Source organism: Hippopotamus amphibius, chromosome 2 (assembly GCF_030028045.1).
Source record: "Hippopotamus amphibius kiboko isolate mHipAmp2 chromosome 2, mHipAmp2.hap2, whole genome shotgun sequence".
NCBI lineage: Eukaryota > Metazoa > Chordata > Mammalia > Artiodactyla > Hippopotamidae > Hippopotamus > Hippopotamus amphibius.
The window spans coordinates 194,934,593-194,954,104 of record NC_080187.1 but is presented as its reverse complement, the minus strand read 5'-3'; the positions used below and the strand labels follow the sequence as shown (position 1 = coordinate 194,954,104).

Sequence of the window (19,512 nt, the reverse complement as noted above, 5' to 3'; positions counted from 1 at the left end):
TTGTCTAATGATAAAGTGTGCGTTGTTGAACTATGCAGAGATGTGACAGCATTTAAGAGGTGGATCTGACCTAGTGTAGGGGCTCACGAAAAGCCCGAGGCGATGACGTAGGAATGAGGATGTGAAAAATAGGCTTAAGAAGGGAAGCCGAGTGGGGAGAGACTTGTGGAGCACAGAGCTTTGGGTCTCCCAAAGGAAAGCCTGTGTGGCCCCGGCGCGGAGAGCCGCGAGGAGAGCGGGACTAGACGAGTCCGAGGAAGTGGAAATAGGAAAGTTCCTGGAACCGAAGGGACCAGAACAGGCAGGCGAGGGCGGGGAGAGGCCGCTCCACTTATAAACTACAATTCCCAGGAAGCATTCGGCAGACGGATGTGAGGTGAGGCGCGAGCCGCGACCTTTGAAGGAAAGAAGGAAGTGCTTAGGCGTCGCAGAGCCGAAGAAGCGGGGTAAGGTAGGAGAGGGCGCGGCGCAGGAGGGGCGGCGGGGCGGCGGGGTGGCGGGGCGGCAGCGGTGGCCGCCCGCCGGGCGCCGCGGGGCTGCGTGTCGTCATAAGCGGCCATCTTCGCGGGCGGAGGCGGCCCGAGCGTGCGCTCGCGGAGCGGGCGGGCCTGAGGCGGCGCGGCGGCCGGGCGGCCTCGGCCACCCGGTAATCGCTTCTCTTCCCGGCGTCTCGTCCGCAGAGGGAGCAGGATGTCCGCGGAAGTCCCCGAGGCAGCCTCCGCGGAGGAGCAGAAGGTGAGTGTGCACGCGGAGCGGGCCCGGGCGCCCGGAAGGCCCGGGGCCGTCTCTGCCGGGGCCCGGGCCTGGCGGCGGCCTGGTCCCACCACGGGCGGAGGGGCGCGCCCGGAGCCAGCCCGCCGCCGGTGCAGAGCCGGTGTGCCGCCCCCCCTCGCCTGGGAAGGCCGGGCGCTCCGGAACCGGCCGCCCGCAGGAGCTCGGGTAGTTAGCACCGGCGTGGTGCGAGTTGGAGGTTCTTCGCGTCTTGGCCGGAATGTGCCTTTAACTCCTGGGTGTGTCGGGCTTTCCCTTAATCGCTCAAAACTGTACAGAAGAGCCCGCGACTCGGTCCTTACGCGTGGAACCCAAGTTTTTCCGTGGGCTGCACTTGGCTCAGGAAGCTTAATTTTTCCCTCTAAGAGCTAACTCTCCAACTACTTGTATTGTCTGCGAGTTCCTAACTCCAAGGGCGGTACCCTCGTGTTTGGGCGGTGACTTAGACCTGGTTTGGAATTTCAGGTCCAGTCATTGTTGGCTTTGTAACTTTGGTCAGTTGCTAAACTTTCCAGTCTTCAGCCTCCTCATCTGTAGAATCAGAATGATAGTTCTTACTTGATATGGTTGTTGGGAGGCTTAAATGTGGTGGGTAACTTACAGTTTTGGCGCAGCGTGTGCTCAGAAATGTGAGGCAGTGGGATTCGCATATGACTAAAAATCAGAAAAGATTGGAATTTAAATTTTTTAACCAACTTAATTGATGACTTTTTTTGTAGAAACATGGGAACATTTTGTTAACTCACTTGTAACGCCTTGCTGATGTAGCGAAATATGCCGCGGATCAGTGTGATTCAAATTACGAATATAAAGACTTTATATTTGTCCAGACTAGTGCTGGCTTCTTCCACCGTAATTATTTAAAAAATCAGAGGGAGTTATCATAAATAGGATTTGGTCTAACACTTGGATTTTGTTAAGAGCTTCTGCTTAAGATTACAACCATGCTCCTAATCAGGCTGGAAGTTTGATTAATGTTCTAAACCCATTCCATATGTTCTTTACCATGTTAACTTTTCCTGAATTGGATAGTTCTGTTATGATATTGCTTGTAAAGTAACTGGAGAAAAAAGCAATAGCATAAATAATAGGCCAAGTCACTACATTATTCGAGAATATTCCAATGGAAACTATGGGTATTTTTCATACTTTGCTAAAAATCGAACTTTGGGGGCAAAAACAAACGTATATGTATATATCATATATATAATGTAAGGATTACAATCATAATTGTAATATTCAATATTATGTATTTATTGTAAAATATTTATCGTGGTGTTCATTATTGCTTAGGATTTAGGAACCTGGAAAAAAAACAGGGAACCCATATCTGTGCTGTCTTGTCCTAAATACTAAAATCAACCTCGGTTTTGACTTCTTATATACAGTAATGTGCTTTGTAATTTTCTTTTATGAGATTTGTTAGTATGTTGCCAAAGCATGGAGTATTGATTTCTGCATTGTAAATGCCTTCACTTGGGACAGCCTAATAATATGTCTCTTAACAAGATTAAGGCTATCTTGAATGTTTTCTTTTTGTGTCTACATTAAAATTTTAATTCAGGTCCTTTGGTTTTAGGGCTGCTGTCATTAATACAAGTGTGAGTTAGTAATATAATGTCCCTTCTTGGATAAGGTTTGGCTGTAAATATTAAGTGCCCGTAGCATGGATACCATCCCTAAACATGAGGAAAATGTGCAGAGTCACTTCTGTGTTCCTGTGGGCCAAATCACCTGTTTCTTCTATTTGGGAGAATAGTTAGGTGACCTAAAAAACTTAGATTATTTTCTGAGTACCCAGTTGACCTTTCAGTTAAAGCCAAAGTATTCAGCTAAAATATTTTTATAATTTTATGGTACATTAGTCTGTTGGCTCTGAAAAATTAAGGTAAAGAGATGAGCCCGGCATGGAGTAAGCACTAAGTCACTATCTACCTGAGTAGTGTGTGCACCCTTGTTAAGAAAAGAAAACTATAGGCCCACTGTTTTTTATCGCGATACTAATTAAATATAACAAATGTGAAAGTTAGTATAAACTCCTCTCTCTTATTATCACTCTAAAACTAAATACAGACAAAAACAGTCTAAATTATTAATTCACTGTGGCATGGTATTTTGCTAAAACAATTTTCAGTATTTTGAGAATATGGTAGCGATTGTTAAAGTGCAGGAGTGTTTTGAGTTTGGCACATTAACACTCCCCTGGACCGTATGATCTCTTTTTAAGAGTAAGCTGTGTGGTCATTCTAGTCTTAGGTACATCACTTACGTTTTAAATTCAGCTTCTTTTCTCATTATCCTCAAATGGAGTAGTAAATGAAAGCTCAGACACACAAATAACATAGCACTGCTTAATTATAAGATGCCAATTCAGATGCCCTAGAATCTGCTTATATTTTTCTTTTAGATTATCACTGAAGTGAAAACAGCATTATTTTAGCAGAGACCTCATGGATCCATCATACACTTTGAATAACACTAAGCTGAGACAGGCATGTGGTCTGATCCTGGGGGGTGAGAAGAGGCATGTGGAGACTTAAAACACACAGTTCTGTTTTCATTGTGAGCATCTTAAGCTCAGGACCCTCCTTTATTTATCTTTTCTCCCATGACACCTAGCACAGTGTCTGGCGTTGTCCTGAAAATGTTGGTTGAATGAATTTTTCTCCACACTTTTCATTTGAAACCTTTGCCAAAACACTATGCCAATACAAATGACAATGCTAGTACTGCAGTTAAAAAGAGAGGGATAGACCATGGTAATATAAAAACCTTAGCTTAGACCCACTTAAGAAATCTGAGTGACAGTAGAGGGATGTTTATATATATAAACATAGAGAGAGAGAGAGAGTGGCTTCTTTTTTTTTTAGAAGATCTTAATAGCAGGTTCTCTAGAAAACAGGTTTTCTGGAGATTTTATTACAAGATTCATCAAATTAAGATAGTAAGATGTCTTGGGAAAGGCTAACTCAAGTAGAATTCTCAACTTCAATATTTTTGTAAGTTTTAAAGGTATGCTTGCTTGCTTTTGTGAGTGGTGGAAGAGGAGGAGAACTGTTTAAATTACTTCATTATGTCATCAGCAAAGAGTGGATATAAACTGCTTTCCCATTTTCCCAGTTTTTAAAAAATTGTGGTTAATATTGGCATTTTCTGGGACTGTTTTGAGAGTACCTTTGGTAACCAAAAGGCTCAAGATATATGCAGTTTGGAGCACAACCTGCTACTCTGGTTTGTGTGCAACCATTGATTCTTAGCAATCTAGAGTAAGCCTCAGAAAAGTCTTTCCTTGTTATCGGCAATTTACTGTGCAACAGTGTTTGAGCTTGCCTCTGTTGTTTGTGCATGACTTTAATACTTAACTTCTGTTCCTAAACTTGTGTCTACTATAACATGAAATATTCCAAAGGTAAGCTGATGGTGAAACTATAAGGTGTTTAGAAAGTTTCTTAACTTTTAAAAAACAGTTGGGGGCTTCCTAGGTGGCGCAGTGGTTAAGAATCCGCCTGCCAATGCAGAGGTCACGGGTTCAACCCCAGCTCCAGGAAGATCCCACATGCTGCGGAGCAACCAAGCCCGTGTGCCAAAAAAAAAATAAAAATAAAAAATAAAAAACAGTTGGAGTACATTGTATTTGTTCATTCAGTAGATTTTATTGAACACTCATAAATGCCAGGCACTGGGCAAGCAGCAAGGACTTAATAGGACTACAGAATTTTTCTATAGAGGTTGATAACAGTATTGGTACCTTCCTGACACCGTCTGTCCCAAAGGATTTTTTGGCTTTCATTAATCTTTTCTACTTATTCCTCAATCAGTGCATCAGTGAACATATTGCTGAGCAGATAGAGAATTTGCTTAGAGTGGTCAGATTTTTATTTGCTGATGTTGCTGTGTAACTTCCCTGCTGAAGGCCAAAAAGTGTTATTAATCATTCAAACTTACTATCAATTCCATGACAGATTATGAAATAATCCTTAATTATTTGAATATGTGTGTGTGTATGTTTTTATACCTCATATCCCTCCTGCTTACAGAATGGATAGCTAATATATTTCAATAGAATAGTTCACAAAAATGCAAGTGCCTAACATTAAGAAATGTTAGGCCCTGTGCTAGTTGTAGAGAATACAACGAAAATTATTTGGGGGCATATGTTAAGAGAATAACTATCACTTAAAATATTGTTTTTAAGTTTTTGTTTCTTGTATATCATAAGCATACATCTCTGTTGTGATATCCTGGATTTCTGCTTTCCGAGTTTGTAGCCTAGAGTAAAAGTTCCAGAATTCTAAGGTTGCTGCTTCCCCCCTCCCCCGAAGCTATTATCAGCATAGAAACTACTTAGCTAAATAAAGTCACTCATATTCCAGCATCTATTTCTAAAAAGTGGTAAAATTTCTGTGTAACACAAAGGCTTCTTGGAGAGTAAAGCTTTGAAACCAGATCTGAATTTTTAAAAATACTTTCTTCTTGGTTAAGCTTGTCATTTCCCTTCTTTGTTGATCCTTTCTATTGTATCTTTGTTTTCTATTTCATTAAATTTCTGCTTTTTATTTTCTCCTGTTTTCTTTGGGTTCCGTTCTTTGTCTAACTTGTTAAGTTGGATGCATAGCTCATTGAGTTTTAGTTTTCTTTAATATAAGCCCTTAAGGGACACTTGTATCCCACAAGTTTGGTATGTGTGGAATTTTTATTATCAGTGAGTTCCAAGTATTTTTTTATTCCTAGGATTCTTTTTTAACCATGAACTATTTAGTAATGTACTTTAATTTCCAAATTGCAGGGATGTATACATTTTAAATAATTGACTTTTAACCTTCTGAATTGCAGTCATTGATTGTGGTCTGGATGGAAATGGTTAAGACTTGCTTTATGGCGTAATATTTAGTCAATTTTTCCATTTGTCCTTGAGAAGAATTTGTATTTCCTAATTGTTGGATGCAGAATTAAAATCAAGTACCTTGGCTACTGTCTTTATCTTGACTACCAATATGAGGAAGATGTGCTGAAATCTCCCATGCTGATAGACTTAACAGTTGCTCCCTGTGATTTTGTTGATTTATGTATTTTGAGGCTTATTAGAGGCATGAACATGAGATCCTCTGTATTCCTAATAAAGCTTTTTGGTTTTGGCTTTTTGTCCACTTGTCCTCCTCAACCCCTCCCTTTCTTTTTTTCAATTGATTGATTTTCTTCTTACATTTTACCCCCACTATTAGTTTGGAAGTTATATACTTTATTTCAGTTATTAAATTGATTCCCCCTGAAATTTTATCAAGCATCCTTAACTAAATGAAATGTAAAATTAATATCAAAATGTAAAATTAATATAAATATTTTACTGAGACAGAAACAGAACACTTAAACTTTAAAAAACTGTTATATATTTCTGTTCTGTCCTTTCTTAACCTCACATATTAAGACATTAAAATTAGGAAAGTGAATGTGTCAATTATATTTCAGTAAAGCTGGGGAAAAATTAGAAAAGTGACTTGTTCAGTATACATGCATATATACCAGTTTCTTTGTTTGCTATTTCCTTCTTTATCTCAGACCTTCTGAGGGATATATTTTCATTCTAGCTGGAGTAAATGTTCAGGAATTCCTTTGAAGGATATCCAGAAACCTGCAATCACACTGAATTTTGTGTCCTTCTTTGCATTTTTTAACATGACTGTAGGGATAAATTGCCTTTTTTTTTTTTTTTTTAATTTCTTTTGCAGCTTTTTTATTTTAAATTACTGTGAAATGAAGTTCTCACAACATAAGACATCTCCAAACTCCAGTTATTGATAGGGTTTTACAAAGTCAGGCATCTGGAGTAGACTCTCAGGTCACTTCTCCCTCTTACCCCTGTGTCCACCCCAGTCACCCACAGTCCTGCCAGGACCATCCTGGACGCGAGGTGATCTTTTTTATTTGTAATAGTTCTAGCAAAAGTTATACAACAGTTTATTTCTTTCATTTTAATTGGCAGTTTACATATATACATACTTCTATACTATGTATTATCTCCTTTTAAATTACACAAATACTTTCTGATTTTATCAGTTAGTGTCCTGCTCTGGAGAACAGAAATCACTTTGGGTATTTCAAACAGAAAGGGATATGATTTAGGGGATTAGGTTACAAATTATTTGAAAGGATAGAGTAGCAAAAAGGGAAAGGTAGTGTTTCCAGAGGTGAGGGATTGCAAAAAACCTTTGACCCTTTAAGAGTGAGCACCATTCTGAGCCTAGCGTCCTCTACCCATCTCATGTAACTGCTACAATAGCCACCGATGGTGAGCTTGATGCCCTTCTGCAGGAACACACAGAAGCTACTGCTGTCTGCACATTGTGTGGCATCACCAGGAACAAAATGGATTCTTTTTCCCATGTCTTTTAATCTGATGTAGGTGCCATTGGCAGGACCTTAAAGGAATTCAGTTTGGGAAATGTGCTTTCAGCCTTCTTCTAACTAGTGATTCAGAGGAGTGTTTAGAGAAGGGTAAGTGTGGGCTGAATGCCCATGGACACAGTCCACCACTTGGTATGTTTTTAATACTACACAAGCAAATCTGTACCTGTGTCAGATCGTTGGTGAACATCCAGGCATTTGAACTTGCTTATCAATAAGTCCTAGAACATCCAGGCATTGAACTTGCTTATCAGTAAGTCCTAGAACTTGCTTATCAATAAGTCCTATACATCTGCAAAAAGTTTAAGAATGTTTCTGTATGTCTTGATGGTGTTGACTACATTTAAAAAATGTCACTTTGGTCATACTTTCCAACCCTTTTGGTGCTAAATGTAGCTGAAATTCTGAATCCAACTGCAAAGTTGCAGTTGGCAGGGACTTGCCATTGTGCTATGTATTTGGCAAGAAAGTTCAAGAATTGGTTTACTTTTTTAGGACATACTACAAATTTATTATAAATCTAAATATTTTCAGCTGTAGGTGCTGTTTTGCCCAAAATATTTTTCAATACTAAACTGTTTCAATTTAATTGAACTGTTTGATTAAATATTATATATAAATATATACATAAATGTGTTCCTTATTAAGAAAATAAGGGAATGCCAGATAAGATGGCATATTGTGTACAACTTCTTTTCCCTCATATATAAAATGGGAAGACCTGCAGAAACACTGTAAACTAGCGAACATTGCTACCCCATACTAAAAATTTTAAGGAATCTTTCTTAGATACAGAGAACTGATAGTTCAAATCAAACAGAGAAGTAGAGAGTTATTTCCCAAGCCCAAGAAAGCTCGATGGTTTTAGTGGAAATGTAGGACTCTGTTAACATCCTTTAATTTGAAGGTGCTAGAACTGAAAGGCTATAATAAGGTTGGAGTCCTTTTTAACCAGTATCCAAATTTAACATCAGCCAACTTAAAAAACAATTGTACAGTAGAATCCAAGGGTGAGTCCCTTCCAAGTCCACTTCTAAATTAACCACTGTGGATACCCTGGGGCTATAGTAGCAAAGTGAAACCTCTTAGTGACCCAGCCCACTCTTTTATACTGAACTGAGAACCTCAAATTTATATTATTTCTCCAGCTTATCTGATGAATACAGTGTAGTCCTATCTTGTATAGGGATTAGATTCTAAAGTTAGTAAGGCAAAAATCACATATAACTACAATCACCCTGGAAAAATCCCTTTGAAGTCATGATCGCATTGGAGACTGCCCCATCAATTCTCAGTAAGTCAAGTGGTAGTCACTGTTTTGTCTAGTGTTTGAACAGATGGCTGGGCTGATTCTTCAGTTGATTGCCAGCTGAGGTAGTTGACTCCTGTTAGAGGGGCTGAGTTTTAAACATGGAATGATAAATAGTATGTTGATATGCTTACACTCTGAAAGAGACATACTCTGGGACTGAGACTCCTGAGGGCATCTTTGCATCACACACCTCACACTCGAGCTACCCTTTTTGAGTGGAATGACTGGCAGAATTGCTGATGCTATTTAGAGTCCCAATCTCTGGCTATGCATACATAGTTGAATTTTTTGTACATCAAGTAAGTGAGTGATGTGACCACTGTATAAAGAATTAAAATCAAAATATGTAGATGTATGAAATTGGAGCATAAAAAGAGGAGAGTAGAACACTTGAAGCCGAAGGAAGCATACACATAAAAGAAACCCCATAAAAGGGAATATATGACAGCAGCAGCAGCTTTATTCTCAAAATCCTCTAAGACTAAAAATGAGAAGAGGTAACTACACATGAGGAAGCTGTTGAAGATGAAAAAAAAATATTGACAATCTATAAGGTGAATGAAGTTGCTTATAAAACATGTATGAAAATACTTCTGAGGAAGATATATACAAAAGTCATATGAAGTTGTTTCTTTAGTTCCTAGATTAATAAATGATTACCTGCTGCTGTGTAAGTACAGTAGGCTTGGCATTTATGGATAACATTTCTGCTTTTTTGACTATTCATAAATAACCTGGGAGAATCAAGATATGCAGCAGTGTGTAATTTTGCTGAGCTGGTGTGCAGAAATGAGTCCATTAGCTACAAAGTGTTTCTTGCCATTGCTGACCCTCCCCTATCAAGGCACCTCTGTTTTTCTTGATTCATTCTTTTGCACTACTTGCCATGAAGTGGTAAACACTGCTTTCCTATAAAATATCACTCTTGGGGACTTTCCTAGCAGTCCAGTGGTTAAGACTCCCTGCTTCCACTGCAGGGGGCACGAGTTCCATCCCTGGTCAGGGAACTAAGGACCCACATGCCGTGTGGCGCAGCCAAAATATATATATCACTGTTGAGAAGAAAGTAAGCTATATCAAGGCTGGTGTTAAAAGTAAATAGGCTTGGGCTTCCTAGGTGGCGCAGTGGTTGAGAATCCACCTGCCAATGCATGGGACACGGGTTCGATCCCTGCTCCAGGAAGATCCCACATGCCGCGGAGCAACTAAGCCCGTGTGCCACAACTATTGAGCCTGTGCTTTAGAGCCTGTGAGCCACAGCTATTGAGCCCATGAGCTGCAACTGCTGAAGCCCACGCGCCTAGATCCCGTGCTCCGCAACAAGAGACGCCACGGCAACGAGGAGCCCGCACACCACAATGAAGAGTAGCCCCCACTCACTGCAACTGAAAAGAAAGCCCACACAGAGCAAAAAAAGACCCAACACAGACAATAAAATAATAAATAAATAAATTTATAAAAAAAAAGTAAATAGGCTTAAGATAGTGACGGTCCTTGGTCAGACAACATATTTTTGATACAATTAAGAATGAGATCTTTGGCATGAAAAGTGTTTGCCATTAAATGTGGGGAGAAATTAGGCAATAAAATACACAGATGTAAACATCACAGAGGTGATGTTTCTCTCTTTTAAAAATAACAAGGTCTTCTGCATTGAGTTATTCAAGGAAGATATGATGGTAAGTAAGCTGCTGTTAATTTCTATTAAAGAATCTCAGAGCTTCCAATTAAATATGATTTTGAATAAACAGAAGGTCAAAAAGCTCTTTTTTATTTTAACAGTATTCAGATGGTTCTCTAAATGTGGGCAAAGAGCTGATGCGTTCCGCAGAAGGTGACTAACTATAAATGTATTATACATGACTGCAAAGTAATGGCAAGCAAGACTTCAGAGCTGAGCTATCTTGATATTTTTATCCAGTGTGTGGGGTGTTATACATGCATCACAGCTATAATAGAGCTATCACATGGATCATTTGAAAAACAAGACAGAGATGTTTTAAAAGCCTCTGCGCTTGATATCTTAGTCAGATGCTACATTATTTGGCATTCAACAACTAAAGTCAGCATCCAGATATTTAAAAGGTGGAATCTTACCTAAAATAACTGAATTTTAAGAAAGAAGTAATTTATTTAAAATTATTTCAGGAAATGGAAGACAAAGTGACTAGCCCAGAGAAAGCTGAAGAAGCAAAATTAAAAGCAAGGTATCCTCATCTGGGACAAAAGCCTGGAGGTTCAGATTTTTTAAGGAAACGATTACAGAAAGGGGTAAGTTCTCATGTGTAAATCTTCAGCTGTTTAAGCCCTGTGAACTCAGTGTGCCGAAAGAGATTGTGAAATGGGTATCTGTGTTTATAGCTCTTTACCTTACCACCAGTTGTGTGTGTGTGTGTGCGTGCATTGATACGTGTATTGGCTATAGTTATATGTGGGTTATTTTCTCAAATAAACCAAATTGCAAGAGAATATTTTTTTCCAGCTTTATTGAGTTATAACTGACGTAAAACATTATATAAGTTTAAGGTGTGTACAGTGTGATGATTTGATAAACGTACATATTGCTAAAAGCTTACCATAATAAGATTAGCTAACATATCTTTTACATCACATAATTACAATTTTCTTCTTGTTATGGTGAGAACATTAAAGCGTGACTCTCAGCAGCTTTCAAGTATACAATCCAGTATTGTTAACTATAGTTACCATGTTGTCCATTTATTAGAGTATCTGGAACTTATTCATCTTATAATTGAAAGTTTGTGCCCATTAACCAGCATCTTCCCATTTCCCCCACCACTCAGCCCCTGGCAACCACTGTTCTACTTTATTTTCTATGAGTTTGATGATTTTAGATTCCACATATAAGTTATATCATACACTAATTGTCTTTCTATGAAAAGAATATTTTAACATTAATTTTAGTTTAAGAAATTATTTTTTAAAGTGGCAAAATTTAGAATGGTATTTTTATATAGCATGAAAGAATGACATTTACAGCTTTGAAATAATAGGATGACAAGGAAGGATTATACCAAAACATAAAAATCCTTGTTCCATGAAAAGTAATTTGGTGGGGAAATGATTATAAAAATGTTAGTCAATATTTGTAGCACATAAAATGGTTTTTCAGATACACAAGAGAAACAATAAGGTGTCCTAGGTAAAGGATTTTAACAGAGAAAGTGTTTTTAACACAGAAAAAAATGTTTATCCAGGATAGAAATCAATGAAATGTAGATTAGAACAATTATTTCTTTATAGCTTTAACTATAATTAAAAGCAGCATCACTATTCAACAGCAGAGATATAGTTAAATAAATTGTGGTAAGACAACAAAATAGAGCATTATGTGGTCATTTAAAAAGCATAATTATAAAGACCATAATATAGGAGAAAAATAGAAAAAAGCAGCATGAGAAACATGTTCTACAGTCTATGTAAGGTGTATTTGTACCAGCTCTCATTTTGAAATGGTCCCATTAGATGTTGTTTTAGTATGAAGTTATATAATCTTTGATTATTAAATTATTATTGGGATTTAGAATTTGACTTATTATTAGTGTTTAGGAAACTTTTTCTCCTTTTCTAATCTTCAGCATAATTTATGCTAACCGGCTTTCTTCCAGCATTTGGGCTGTTGTCTGTCATTTTTCTCTAGCTTCAACTATTTATGACTAAGTATCTTCAAGTTAAAGTGTATAAACATTGTATCTAGGAATTGGTATTATAGATGTAAATAGCTGTCAATGGGAAGATGCCACTTGAATCAAGAAATAATTAAGTAGAATTTGAGAAGGGAGCTCTTGAATGATTCTGTATTTTATCAGAATGTCAGTGAATAAGCACTTTCATATTAGGGAAATGAAGTCTTAGATTCAACTATAATTTCTTACTTACTGTGTTAAAAGTTTTTTTTTTTTAATGTCTGGAGTCACACGGTTTTAGTTTTCCTCTGTCGTAATAGCAAACTGGCAAGTTATCTTAGTATCTTTAAACAGTTTCTTATTCATGTGAGAGGGTTGGTTGGATATCATTTATTTTAGGTCCCTTTCTGTTTTATTGTACTCCTTAATGTTTATTCAGATACCTATTTTTAGGCTTCTAACAACATGGCATGTGAGGGATATCAAGCAGCAGTCTGGCCTATGTGTTTTCATATTTGCAGGGTTTGTGAAGTCCCAAGAAAACTGACGATCCAGTTTTAAGAAATATGACCTTAAAATTAAATATTGTCACTTTGGTGATCTATTAGTGTCAGTGCAATTATAAATATGGATGTCATTGTGGCCCTTAATTGCGGTGGGAGAAGGCTCTTAAAAGAGTGTCATTCTAGATGATAAAGAATATGTTAATTTTTTTAACTTTCTTAAAAACACAAAATTTAAGAATTTTTAAAGACAAGTAATATTGCCTTCTTGAACTGTTTCTTTTCTAATATGAGAAACATTGATCTAGTTCATTCCTCTACCTAGAGCGGTTATAATTATTAAGCATTGATTTTAGCTTTTTTCTCACCACACTAAATAAATTTAATTCCTTTTCCTCAGGCAAACTAGTGTAATCTACAATTAAGTGAAATCCCCTTGTGATGAATCTTTGGTTACTATATAACAGGTATCATTAGAAATGGACTTTATTACATTGGAGAAAAAATCTGCCTAAAATATGCATTATATGTTAAATTTCTCATTTTGTGCTTTTGGCTCTAAAAAATTTGGCAGGCTGCTTTCTCTTTTAGAGGCTAGTAAACTTCAGAAGTAGCTCTCTAATATAATATAATACATCAGAAGTTCTGAGATTTTTTTTCACTACACTTATTTTAAAACATGTAGAAATGAAGCTGCAGCAAGTCTTAGAAAGGCCTGGTCCAAGTTTCCTACTCAATGTGCAGTGACAGATGAAAAGCAGTCTCTAACTTTAGACTCTTTGGCCTGAGGCCAGGTGCTTATGAAAGAATAGTCCCTGGAGGGAGGCAGCCTGTGAGACCTTTTTTTTTTAGGCCATTCAACATTCTGAAACTAAGCTGTGAGTTCCTACCTCCTTCGTTTACCACCTGAGTTACCCCTGAAGTATCAAAGAGAATATTTATATTTTCCCCCCTTCGCCCTTTGTCCGGCCCTCACCTCATATCTGGATTATTCCTTCTTGTCTGTGCTACAGGCAGAGGTTAGGTTCCCCTCCTTCGAGTAACCATAGTACCTTGTGTATTTAAAACGGTATAATAGTGAATTTACATGGCTGTTGTCCATCTTTGTATCTCTCTTCATGATTCACAGTGCCTCGTATAGTATAGCAGGCACTCAGTAAAGGTAGGCTAAACACGATAGGTGAGTCAGAACCCAGGCAAATTCATCTGTTTTTACTCTGGAACAGACTGACTCATGTAGATTATCTATATTAAAGTTGAACTTTAGCGCCACAATTTCTATTTTAGTGATAAAGGGTATGGTTGTTACCTTATCCATCTCTCCAACTAACAGGAGCAATTGTTATACTTAATGTCTTAGGTGAAAATTTGTGGTATAGAATAGGGATGTGTATTTGAAGTGATAATTAATTTCTAATGAGTTTATTTCTTCTATTACTCTAGTATTTATATTTAAACCTTAATATTTATTTTAGTGAACTGCTCTAATTCAAATAAATGGTTTAAATCCTTACAGAAAAGTTTGTCTTAGATGACAGAGTACCAGCAACTATAAATAATAGTTTTAATAATTGTAAGCTTGATTGAAGGTGGGTGGCACATCCCAAATGCATGTTGGTGAATTATATGTTTTTACTTTCAGAATCATTTAAGCAAGAATTTCATGCTGGTTTTTCCAAATGAAAGGCTTGCATCCCACTCTTAAAGTCCAGGACTCTTCACTCCCAGATATATTGATATGGAAGTTGATGTCAATCTTGAGGGTTCCATACTGGAACTAGAATGATGTTTAGTAAGCCTGAAGAAGGGGTTCTTGCCTGACTTCTCAGTTGTTAGCTTGTGTTAGAATTCACTATAAAGACATAGCTATTTGATGTAATTGATGTTTTTGTTTAAAAACTTTTAAGCTTATTTTATTTATTTTTTTATTTTTTGGCTGCACCATGCGGCATGTGGGATCTTTGCTCCCCCACCAGGGATTGAACCCAGCCCCCTGCATTGGAAACATGGAGTCTTAACCACTGGACTTCCAGGGAAGTCCCTAAGTTTCTTTTATATTGACAGTGCAGGGTCACATCTATATGTTAAACCAGTATAATTGCATATGAAGGCTTTTTAAACTCTAGTCTGAATTCTGTTTGTTTTTTTTTCCTTTGTAGCAAAAATATTTTGATTCTGGGGATTACAACATGGCTAAAGCAAAAATGAAGAACAAGCAACTTCCTACTGCAGCCCCGGATAAGACAGAGGTCACTGGTGACCACATTCCCACTCCACAGGACCTTCCTCAACGGAAACCATCTCTTGTCACTAGCAAGCTGGCTGGCTGATTAAAAGAGCTGAACTGCATGAATCTTCTAATTCCCATTATTTCTCATTAACATGTTACTTCTCCACTTTTTATTTCCTTTCACTCACTAAGTCATTTGAGAGTGGTGGCTTTGCAGGTAGCGGGTAGTGTGTGCTGCTATTGTAAGGGAATATACATGTGTAGAGTTTTGATTAGTTTAACAGTGCACTGATGAAGAGAACATGTTAGAGCAACGTAAAGTAATCTACTTGAAAATAATTGTATATATTACCTAACTCCTAGTGTAGGGCTGATTCCAACAAGTAACAAGCAAGTTTTACAGTTTTAATGTTTTGGCTTTCTTTAATTCATCTTAATTATAGCTTTGTGTGTTACTCTTATTTAATATAACCTCTGTTGTATTGATTTCTTCTGTGTTTTCCTTTTGGATTTTGTAAAAACAGAAGTTTAAGACCACAAGTTAGAAGAAAGGTCATATATTTCAAACACAAATAGATGGGGCTTCAAAAGATTTGTATCCTGTGCTTGAACTTGAATGGCCTTAAATCTGTTTCAGCTTTAACAATAGAATTTTACTTGGGCAATATTTGCCCATTCTGGTGTAACCTATGTGACTCTAGTGCTTAACCGCTGCTGTTGAAGCTAGTGTTCTTATTCAGTTCTGTGGTGTTAGAATCTCTTTTGTTGTTGAAGATGTGAATGAAGTGTGCATGTGCATCGCCTGTTGAATTCACTTTTGTGCCATTTTGTAAATACAATAGTTTTGCACAACCTCTCACAACTGTCTGTATTAATTTCACATATTAAAGAGTAGATGATGTGCCAACCAGAAGCACAAGAGTTCCTACACAAAACTCTGTCGTTAGAGCTTTTGTATAGTAAGAGTAGTCTATAGTCTTGGGGTTATAGAATACCAAACTGAAATCTTTGCTCAGTCTGCCGTAGACTTAAGCTTTTTCATTTGTTACTAATATCCATGACATTCAGTGGCCTTGTGCAAATATGATATGTTGCTTAGGCATATCTTCTGTCCTATGCAGAACATTTCATTTTGACTTTTATGAAAATTACAATTCATGTAATTTATATAAACTTTTTTAATGTAGAAACTTTTTACTTCCACAGTCAATTTTGAGGACACTAGAATAAAATACTTTGCCTCCTGCGGCCCCTCCCTTCTTTTTTTCTTGCTTCTTTGACTCAAATTGTGTTGGGCTGTGCTGTTCAGTCTATTCAGAAACATAGGTGTTTATTTCTTTACTCTTGAAATTTGCTCTGCTGAATTCTGTATTTCGTAACACAATGATATTTTCCTCATAATTTCTCAGTTGTTAATTAACTGCTCTTAATCTTGTATTATTACTAATTGACAATTGTTTAAATAAAAGGAAATTTATAATGAAACAAATATTTGAGAAGACTGGCCCAGGAACCTAGTCATGATGAGCTGAATTTTAAGTAATTATAATGAGCTAGGTGAATTAGGCTTGTGACAATTAGAGCAATTTACATGATAGGTGGAACATATTCATGATAAATATTTAGATATTTTGTTCCTATAGATGTCACTTTAATAAAATATAATTTTAATTTTACTTGTGGTTTATCTAGTTAGTAAGAACTTTAACAGACTTCACTGGGACAGATTATTGCTCTTTCAGGAGCTCTTCTCGTTAAGCTGTGATGCTGTAGCATGATGCAGAGGATCGTAGCCTGAGGTGATGCTGTTTTTTTCTTCATTTATGACTTGTGCAGGGCCTCCCCCTCTTTTGGATCCAGGCATCTTTTCTGGATCTTGGCTCCATTTGTATACCTGCTTTCCTGTGACCCCACATCACCATAGATGGTGCCGTGAGCACAGCACCTGCACTTAAAGGCTGCCTAGCGCTCTGAGGAAAGCTTGCTGATTATCTTCCTGCTCCACCCACCCCAAAGGCAGAAAAAAACAAAATCATGTGCTAATTTGTCATTATAAGTATTAGTTATATATAAATAGATTTGTGATGGGAGTAAGTAGGTTATTCCAAAGTGTATATAGTCATTGTAGGATTGATTTAAGAATTACAAAATACCCCGAAGTAGAATTTCTAATATATAGTGGGTTTTTTTTTTTTTTTATGACTATTTGCAAGCTATCACCATTAATTCACGCACACATCAGATTAATCTAAAAGGTCAGACCATGTTATTCTTGATTATGGTAGGACTATGGTTTGGGGCAAGTGATATAATCTCTGCCTGAGTTTTAGTTTGTAAAATACAGTGCTAATATTCACCTACCTCAAAACTTGTTGAGGATCTGTGAAATGCTGAGTAAGTGCCCAAAATAAAATATTGATTGTCTTTTTATTAAAAGTAAATTTCCTCATTAAACCAACCTGCCTTCTGTAAAGTCACAGTGATTGAAATCTCAGGATTTTCCATCAGGAAAGACCTGTCATGTAGGACTTGTAGGTGTAATTGCTTAGCCTCCATTATTGGTGCTTGGGATAGAAGTTTTACATTTTTTAATTCTTTGTTCTGCTTCAAAGCTCAGTTTATTGACGACATATTTGCAGGCTGTTTCACCCTTGCTTGAATGAAGATTTTTTTGACTAAGGCGTACACATTTCTATGGTTTCAGAATTGTGGTTTGAGAAATGGCCAGTTTTAATCGTTGTCCTTATTATAAACAGATGTTGGAGTAAACAAGTTGAAGATAAATACTTCATGAAAACTAAAAGTCTCAACTAAATTACCTGTTTCGTGTCCAGTAGCTCCTATTTGATAGTTCAGTTCTGAGAAACATTTCATTTTTAAAGGCTACATCTGACTGAAGCAATTATAGTTATTGGCATATTGGAATAGTAAGAATTGTTGGATTGTTTTGATGAACTGGAGGGAGCATGTTTGCAATCTATTTACAAGTTATTCAGTAATCTTGTGCTCCTCAACTAAAGGCTTAACTATTCATCAAGGCCTCCACTTGTTACTTCACTTGGAATTTGTTGCTCTTTTTACTTAATGTAACAAAACTATACCTCTGAATGTTTATTGATACTTTTTACTAAATCAGACATGTATTCTTTCTCAATCCAAGGTAGTGAAGTTGTATCAATGCTGAAATGTGATCTCTACTTGAATTGTGATCTAAACTTGGTGTTTGGTGATCCAGGCGCAGATATCTTATAGGAAGAGCATGTCTGTGTGGCAACAGTTTCTGTGGTGGCCTTTTCACATTCCCCAACATTCAGACACATTTCTATCATTTTTCATTTTCACCTCATTTTACTTCACTTCTCCCCCGTCCCATACCTGTTTATTTCTTAACTCCCTGATGGCATTTATTAAATGGTATTTAGAGCTGATGAATTATTAGTCCTTTAATGTCCTTCCCAATACACCACAATTAAGGACCCATTTGAAATTTTCTAAAACACTATCCTCATCTGCTTAATGACAAGTTTGAGCCATTGTCCCAACTCTGCAATTCAGCGTGCACTGCCAGTCTTTCCCCATACCCCTTCTCCTGACACCACACCACACCTTGTAAAATGGCCATCAAAGGAGTCTCATTTGGGGATTGTTAATCTAAGGATAAGAACACTGATTTTAATGCTGTTCTACCAGTTTCTGCCTTTTAAAATAGGTAGGCCTATAGGTTTTATTCTGGAAATCACTGATGGTCATGACAACCATTAATTCTGTATTATGTTATTTATCAACTAAACAGCATTTGAAAGAAGAATCAAATTTCTTTAATATGCCCTCATATCTGTTACTGCATCTTATATTTGTGATGCAATAGGACACTTGTCTGTATTAAAAGGGCCAAGAGTAAATGCCTTTTTTGTTGAACATGTCTATGGAGTTGGCAGTTAATGCTGAAATTTGTCAAATAGCCCTTTCAAAATTATACTTGTGATATACACAAATAAATAAATTGATCTACTTAATTTCTATTCATTTGATTTGCAGTTTTTGTCTCATTTAAGTGTTACCCCATATTGTTTTTCAGTTTTTCTGAAGTTGATCCCTTTAGATTTCAGCTACTACAATATGCAGAAAGAATTTGACTATTGTAGTCTTAAATTTTGTTTTAATTTAAATGTTTGTTTATGAGATCCTAGCAGTCTAACATATTTGTAAAGGCTTTGTAATTAAGGTAACATGAAATATTGCAGATTCTGAGCCTTTTCCATCTCATGTATTAAACACTTTAGTACAATACTATCAGAAATAGAAAGATGGATGAGACATTTTGAGAAATTTTATATATATACAATTGACCCTTGAACAATACGGGGGTTAGGGGCGCGAACCCTGCGAGCAGTTGAAAATTTACCTGTAACTTAGTCTGCCTCTCTTATCTGTGGTTCTGCATCCGCAGATTCAACCAACTGTGGATCACGTAGTATTGTAGTGAGTTATTTAGTGAAAAATTCCACATTCAAGTGATCCCATGCACTTCAAACCCATGTTGTTTAAGGGTCAACTGTGTGTATGTTCATATATATATATATATGTAAATTTAATGCAAGGTAGAAGTATTATATTCCTTAAGAGAACTGGAAATAAAAATAAAGT

At 37.1% G+C, this 19,512-nt stretch overlaps 1 protein-coding gene across 3 annotated transcripts; it reads left to right on the top strand.

The window, feature by feature from the left end:
• Positions 1-336: 336 nt before the first annotated feature.
• Positions 337-18,887, top strand: ARPP19 (cAMP regulated phosphoprotein 19). Of its 3 annotated transcripts, none has more exons than XM_057722287.1 (4): positions 337-451; positions 681-735; positions 10,634-10,756; positions 14,795-18,887. In XM_057722287.1, exons 2-4 carry the CDS (start codon positions 691-693, stop codon positions 14,963-14,965), a joined length of 339 nt encoding a protein of 112 aa, XP_057578270.1. In that variant the 5' UTR covers positions 337-451; positions 681-690; the 3' UTR covers positions 14,966-18,887. The 3 variants fall into 3 exon arrangements, with proteins under 3 accessions (XP_057578270.1, XP_057578271.1, XP_057578272.1); XM_057722288.1 differs by having other exon boundaries at positions 398-446; XM_057722289.1 differs by lacking the exon at positions 337-451 and adding an exon at positions 7,172-7,263 and having other exon boundaries at positions 458-735.
• Positions 18,888-19,512: the final 625 nt, after the last annotated feature.

What these genes read in the sequence shown, in the direction of transcription:
- ARPP19 (XM_057722287.1), top strand. Translation starts at nt 691, where the DNA reads ATGTCCGCGGAAGTCCCCGAGGCAGCCTCCGCGGAGGAGCAGAAG. An exon ending in CCTCCGCGGAGGAGCAGAAG is followed by an intron (nt 736 to 10,633) that starts GTGAGTGTGCAC and finishes AAATTATTTCAG; the next exon opens with GAAATGGAAGACAAAGTGAC. An exon ending in GGAAACGATTACAGAAAGGG is followed by an intron (nt 10,757 to 14,794) that starts GTAAGTTCTCAT and finishes TTTCCTTTGTAG; the next exon opens with CAAAAATATTTTGATTCTGG.